The sequence below is a fragment of the Diaphorina citri genome, unplaced genomic scaffold, assembly GCF_000475195.1.
Source record: "Diaphorina citri unplaced genomic scaffold, Diaci psyllid genome assembly version 1.1 scaffold6261, whole genome shotgun sequence".
In the NCBI taxonomy this organism is placed as follows: Eukaryota; Metazoa; Arthropoda; class Insecta; order Hemiptera; family Psyllidae; genus Diaphorina; species Diaphorina citri.
In genome coordinates, this window is record NW_007383637.1 from 1 (window position 1) to 6,920 (window position 6,920).

General features: G+C 34.2%; 2 protein-coding genes and 1 long non-coding RNA gene across 3 annotated transcripts; all 3 read left to right on the forward strand.

The window, feature by feature from the left end:
• The first annotated feature begins 70 nt into the window (after positions 1-70).
• On the forward strand, positions 71-632 carry LOC103521912 (protein FAM177A1). Its single transcript, XM_008487016.3, has one exon. It carries the CDS (start codon positions 216-218, stop codon positions 600-602), a length of 387 nt encoding a protein of 128 aa, XP_008485238.1. The 5' UTR covers positions 71-215; the 3' UTR covers positions 603-632.
• A 2,403-nt stretch (positions 633-3,035) lies between these two features.
• Positions 3,036-4,000, forward strand: LOC113472570. The gene is made up of 2 exons (XR_003394825.1): positions 3,036-3,238; positions 3,910-4,000. It is a non-coding gene; the product is annotated as an uncharacterized LOC113472570 (long non-coding RNA).
• A 41-nt stretch (positions 4,001-4,041) lies between these two features.
• LOC108251825 (ubiquitin-related modifier 1-like) lies at positions 4,042-5,821 on the forward strand (the record flags this gene model as incomplete). The annotated part of the gene is made up of 4 exons (XM_008487017.3): positions 4,042-4,105; positions 4,343-4,424; positions 4,642-4,690; positions 4,971-5,821. Coding segments are annotated over 4 exons (264 nt in total), but the record flags the coding sequence as incomplete, so codon positions are not given.
• Positions 5,822-6,920: the final 1,099 nt, after the last annotated feature.

Sequence of the window (6,920 nt, forward strand, 5' to 3'; positions counted from 1 at the left end):
ACCACAGAGAACTGAAAAGAGAACGGCGCGTACATTCAAATTTTCTTCGTCTTTTTATCAAATTTTCTTATCTGTGGAATTTTTCCAGTAGTTTCCCTCAAGGTTTCGTTTGATGATTCACCAGTCAGGTCTGTCGGGTACCTATTGAATAATTGTCCTTCTAGTGAATTTCATTTCTTCTCACATACGAGCACAGGTAGATATTTCCAGCCAAAATGATTGTAAACACCAGTTCTCAATCCTCTCAACCGGAACATTGTCAGATCAAAGTGAAGGAACCCAAGAGAATTCTTCATTTCTCTGATGGCACTCTGGAAGAGTACAGTACTGATGAAGAAGCAGACCAAGTAGACAAAGCCACTACTAGAGTAGAACCTCCCTCCAACTGGATTCCTTGGGTCTGGTACACCACAACCAATGTTGGATACAAAACTCTTGAAGTATGTGACTCAATTGGTGAATATTTGGCTGACTTCTTTGGCATTACATCATCAAAATACTATGCGGAAATTGAATATTACAAAGAATCTTTAAAATCAGAGCAGATGGACTGTTCTGAGAAAGTAGTTGTTGGTAAAACTAAATTGTCTGTGAATACCTAAGTAGACACACCACCGTCAGTTCTATGGACCTAATATTATAATTTTATAGATCTTTATTTATTTATTTTGTTTGTACTATTTATTATTACATAAGATATTGATTTTATAATATATTTTTATAGTTACTATTTACACCAAAGAAAGTGTGATTCAATGGTTTGTTAGAGCAAAACAGAAGGTTAACATTTCTTAACCTTGCTCTTAAGTGTATGGCCTTATCAATAGATACCTCATGCAGCAGAAATTTTCTTTTTAACAATCAAATCAATACCGTCTACAGCAAATTGCATTTCATTTAACAGTCAGAAAGCAAATTACACTGAAAATTGACATGAAGGGAGGACTTACCAATGAACTTTTTAGGATAGAAAGTTGTGCTTCAAAGTGAATTGGTCAGGTTGAACAGAAATCACCATGACAGCAAATTGCATTTCATTTAACAGTCAGAAAGCAAATTACACTGAAAATTGACATGAAGGGAGGACTTACCAATAAACTTTTTAGGGTAGAAAGTTGTGCTTCAAAGTGAATTGGTCAGGTTGAACTGGAAAACAGAAATCACCATGTACTCAGAATACTCAGATCCTCTAGCCAAAACTGAATCAGTAGCTGTACTCTTTGTACTGTGAAGAGTTCAAACACTTTGAATCTTGTACTTTTCAATTTTTTTCATGCAAACCACAATGAAAGAACGTAGGTAGTAGGTAGGGTAGAAGGGGATGTAGGGAAGGGAACTAGTTCAGTGATAATGTGCTTTCCTAGTTGATAGATCGCACGAAATAAATGAACACTGGACAAGAAGCACATTTTGAAACTTGCTTTCCTATCAATTGCTGCCACCTTTTGAGACATTTTGGTGTTGATCCTGAAATGAAGGTTGAATTTAATTAATTTTGTTCCAAAGTACTTATCTAACCTTACTTGATGCTTTGTTGTTCCTAATTAATTAAAATCATCCATGAATTGAACTGGAAAGTAATGGGTTACAACAAAACTAACAATATCAGACTATTAATACCAAAGTATTAACTCTCAACAAACTGCATGGCTTTTTTGAAACTTGCTTTCCTATCAATTGCTGCCACCTTTTGAGACATTTTGGTGTTGATCCTGAAATGAAGGTTGAATTTAATTAATTTCGTTCCAAAGTACTTATCTTACCTTACTTGATGCTTTGTTGTTCCTAATTAGTTAAAATCATCCAAGAATGGAACTGGAAAGTAATGGGTTTCAACTAACAATATCAGACTATTAATACCAAAGTATTAACTCTATGAATCATGAGTTTTACAACAAACTGCATGGCTCCTACACCAGCCCATAGAGCCTGAAAAATCTCACTTCAATATCTTAGAGTGTCTCTAATTGAATTAAATCTTGTTTTAACAATGCTGTGGCTACTGGATCCATTAAAAATAACAACCCTTGAGATTAGAGCCAAAAGCCCAGAATATCTACTTACATATCTCAATGGGTACAAACAGGAATGTTACGAAGAAAAGGCATACAATTTCCCGCACATCCATCCTATGTGTTAAAGGTGGTTTTTTCAATTTCTTCATAAAAGCCCCGAAAAATAGGATTTCAAAATGGTAAGTTAATATTTATATTAGGGTATTACATGGCATAACAAAAAAATGCCATTTAGTAGCCCACCCGCATCAGCTTCTCTAACTTTTACGAGATCGGTCCGCCGCTCTAGGTAGGTACCTACCTACTCTACCTTAAGGTTTCAGGGAACCTTATTCAAAAGCTGAAAATTTGTAGCTTCCAGTAGTTTCCCTCAAGGTTTCGTTTGATGATTCACCAGTCAGGTCTGTCGGGTACCTATTGAATAATTGTCCTTCTAGTGAATTTCATTTCTTCTCACATACGAGCACAGGTAGATATTTCCAGCCAAAATGATTGTAAACACCAGTTCTCAATCCTCTCAACCAGAACATTGTCGGGGATCGGTCCGCCGCTCTAGGTACCTACCTACTCTACCTTAAGGTTTCAGGGAACCTTATTCAAAAGCTGAAAATTTATAGCAAAAATCGTGTTCTCTATCTTGAAGCCTCAAGTTAATTTCTTGTAGCACCCATCATATATTGGTAGTGTCCCAGAAAATGTTAAAAATGGGTTTGTGTATGAGGTTTTATGTTGCTTTGAATCTAACCTCAATCTAAGGATACATTGTACCTAAAGCAATCAGATGTAAAACAAGTTTTGCAGTATGACTACAAGTCATTCAAATTGGAACACTAGAAATACCTACAGATGATTATCCAAAAAATTCAGACATGCTGGATTTCTCTGATGGCACTCTGGAAGAGTACAGTACTGATGAAGAAGCAGACCAAGTAGACAAAGCCACTACTAGAGTAGAACCTCCCTCCAACTGGATTCCTTGGGTCTGGTACACCACAACCAATGTTGGATACAAAACTCTTGAAGTACTCAAGAACCGCTACAACATGTGGGAGTATGGTGACATCCGGGAAGACGATGACAGAGACTTCCGAGGCTAAGAGGCACACGCCGCCCCCTCCAAACTATCCCCCACACCCTTCTCTCTTATCTCTCACTATTCCAAACTTTACTCCGTTCCATCAAGTCTTCTGTCATCTTGTATCTCTCTTAGGATAATTGATTTCGTAAGTTCATACTTTTGAGTCAAGTGAATGGAAAACCCTTAACTCAAAATAATCATAGAGAGAAGCAACCAATAAAACTTATTGACGGACTGCCCAAAGTTTGAAATGCCAAAACGACACAGCATACTTTTCAGACAACATTGTTACACTTAAAATGCGTTTGAAATGATAATTTTATTGGAAATGTAAAAGTAATTTTCTTATCACAAGAATAAAAAAAGACAGTCTATCATCATCATTATTTCAATGATAGGCTTTCCATGTGCCTAAGTTAACTACAGAGCATAATATTTACCTAAGTACCTTTTTCCAGCATAAATTAGGAAATTATTAGGAGAGGGCTAGATATTTTTATTTGAGAGAATCTAGGATAAAGTAGAAAGATCTGAAAACTGTACTACGTAAAACGTGTTTACGTGGTAACATGTCATAAAATTTATCTAGGTGAAATAATCGGGGAACGATGTTTGTGACAAGCATTTAAATATGCTTAACACAATTAAAATTCCTACTCCTACATAAGTTAATAGGAAATTATTAGGAGAGGGGTAGATATTTTTATTTCAGAGAATCTAGGATAAAGTGGAAAGATCTGAAAACTGTACTACGTAACACGTGTTTACGTGGTGGACACTACCAAGTTGAAGTATGTGTTTCTTTTCTGTTTTCAGATCACATTCTTATCAACAACTTTGAAACCAAGAAAGGAAAAAATGGATTTTCAAGATCAAAAACCTAAAATACGATGAATTGAAAACTAAATAGAAAAGCTTTCTAGACTTCTTCAAAAAGAATATTTTGTAATTGTTCTGTTGTTTGGCAAAGTGAAAAACCATGACTTGGACCTTCCCACTGGAGAAAAACCATGTAAGTTTTTTTTAAATCTTAAAAAAAAAAAAAATCACTAGGTACCTACCTACCTACTATGTAACATGCAAGCTATTAAAATAATAATTGAAAGAAGAGAAAAAATTGATTTAAATTCCCTACATTCACACCAATATCAGACTGGTATTTCCATTTTCTCTGCTGTGTTTGTTATGCAGACTCCCTACTTTGACAGCTTTCCAAAACCTACAGTTTTATTTTCCTCTTATTTGACAGGGACAATAAAAGGACTGATTGAATGGCTCAAATTGAACAAGTTAACAGAAAGACCTGAATTATTTGTGCAAGGTGACTCAGTGTAAGTATAAGAGACTAGGTATGTAGGGAGATCTACTGGGTACCCTTTATCAAAACATGAATTTGAATAAACAAATGATTTTACACATTCAGTAGGTAATTACCCACTTTTTTTTCTCCCCAGGCTCATAGTTTTTTTACTTGGTCTCTTCTTCTCTCTGTTCCCTTGTTTTACCTCACACAAAAAAATATTGACATGAAAATATTTGCTCTTCCAGGAGACCAGGAATTCTTGTGTTGATCAATGAAGCTGACTGGGAATTGTATGTAAGTGCTTTTATTTATATTTAAACTCAATTTAATTCTGGACATTGAATAATAATGATAATGACATGAAATTTCAAACAACAGCAATTTTATGATCCACCCATCTCTTGTCATTCAACACCATTATTTTCAAGGATATTGATCCTTTAAATTCCTTGACAAAAATAACTTCAAACAACAGCAATTTTATGATCCACCCATCTCTTGTCATTCAACACCATTATTTTCAAGGATATTGATCCTTTAAATTCCTTGACCAAAAATGAAATTTATTTTTCAGGGAGAGTTGACTTATGAACTCAAAGAAAATGACACTATCATGTTCATATCAACATTGCATGGAGGTTGATAAGCCTATGGTGAATGCTCTTGTCTGCTATTATTTTCAAAAAGGTGAGTTTGAACTTTGAAGCTTTGTAAAAATTACCTTCAAAACCTCTGGGTGCTATAAAAATGAGTGAGTGAGAAAGAAAACTAAACACACTCATATTTATGATATAAAAATACATTTTTATTTTTTAAGAAAGTATATAAAAAGTCTGGTACCACAATCACTTGGCAAGGGTCTCCTATTTGATGAGTCAAATGCTAAAAGCACTAGGAGTAAATGTGGTGCCCTAGAATTCTAGATCATTAAAAATGGTGTTGCAAAAACAAGAATATGATTGCATTAGATAGCTGGCTACATCAATTTCTAATTTACTTGAAAATGTGTGTCATAATAATGGGCATGGTTGATGTCAGGATTGACACTATGGATTGACACTGGACGGTCACATTATGTTGGAATAAAATTTAGAGTCCTCAAACATGGAAAGAAAACTTTGGAACTGTCATTTTATATTTTTAGTGACTTTGCATGAATGTCCTACAGCTAATATAAAATATTAATACATAAATAACAAGATAATACTGTCATTTGTAAACAATTAAACAATAATCATAGATGAAATCTACATATGGTACACAAAATTCATAGATAAATGTGATAAGTCTTCTCAACAGTAAAATAATAAGATTAATAAATAAAATATATAGAAAATGGACGGCACTTAAATTATTACTTAAATAAATGTATTACATAAAAGTAATTGGACGGAGATTACCTTAACTAATAAGAGACTTTAGTAAAAAAAAAAAAAAAAAAAAAAAAAAAAAAGGAGAAGATCTTAATTTTTTTTTGGAAAAACATCATTTTTCTATTCTAAAACGGGTAAGTTGGGGTCAGTCAGTCTCAACCTTGTTATACCAATACATACTGACTCAATCATTTGAAGAATAAGGGAAGAAAAGTTTCCATTTTATCCTAGATCTTACAAGTTGCATACACTGGTTTTAGTTCTCTCGTTTGTGTCTCTTTACAGAATTTTGTTAGTTTTGGACACCTGGTACTACTCCTACGAGTACAGGACAGTTGTTATTTGACCCCTAGAGGGTGGATGACCAGAGTCCCTCAGTTGTTTCGTCATAATTCAGAGGTTTTCAACGCGAAGTTGTTCTTTTAAGACACTCCTTAAGTTCTCTTCCTTATACGGTAGGAATGTATGGTAGACATGGTCCATGACCTTACAAGACTCACAAGCGAGACTCTATCACGTTGATAAAACATTGTCATTCATGAATCTATCGGGTACGTTGTGTGACCACAAGGTTTCATCCTATGGGGATTCTCAGGTTCTATTAATAAGTCCGTAGAGTGAAAAAACTTTGGGTTGATTCCCGTGATTGAACGGGTAACAACGAGATAATGACGAAACAAGAAAAAAAAAAATCATCGCATGAGCTCCATGTTCGTTTCTCAAGTGTAAAGTGAGCTTTATTATTAACATTAAAAACGAAAAAAAGTCGAACTTCTAGGTAGAGTCAATTTTAGTTTACATGTTACCATTTAAATTTATAGTCACCCCTATGACTACAAACATAAGTCTTCTCCTGAACAAATATCTGTTGTCAATGGACTAAGTGGATTTATGATTTCTGTTCAACGGTAGTACATTTATTCATAAGATTACAATCCATACATAACCTAAGTTATCCCAAAGGGTCTTAAGAACACCCATAGAGTTATCTTATCGATTTCCTTGAAAAACGGTAAAATATTTACTATATGGATGAGTTATGAGTTGTAAAAAAAAAAAAAAAAAACACTTTATACTCAAGCTCATATTCCGAGTAAAATCGGGGTCAGGTACTTCATGAAACACACCTATAGGAAGATAAATATTTGTTT

What these genes read in the sequence shown, in the direction of transcription:
- LOC103521912 (XM_008487016.3), top strand. Translation starts at nt 216, where the DNA reads ATGATTGTAAACACCAGTTCTCAATCCTCTCAACCGGAACATTGTCAG.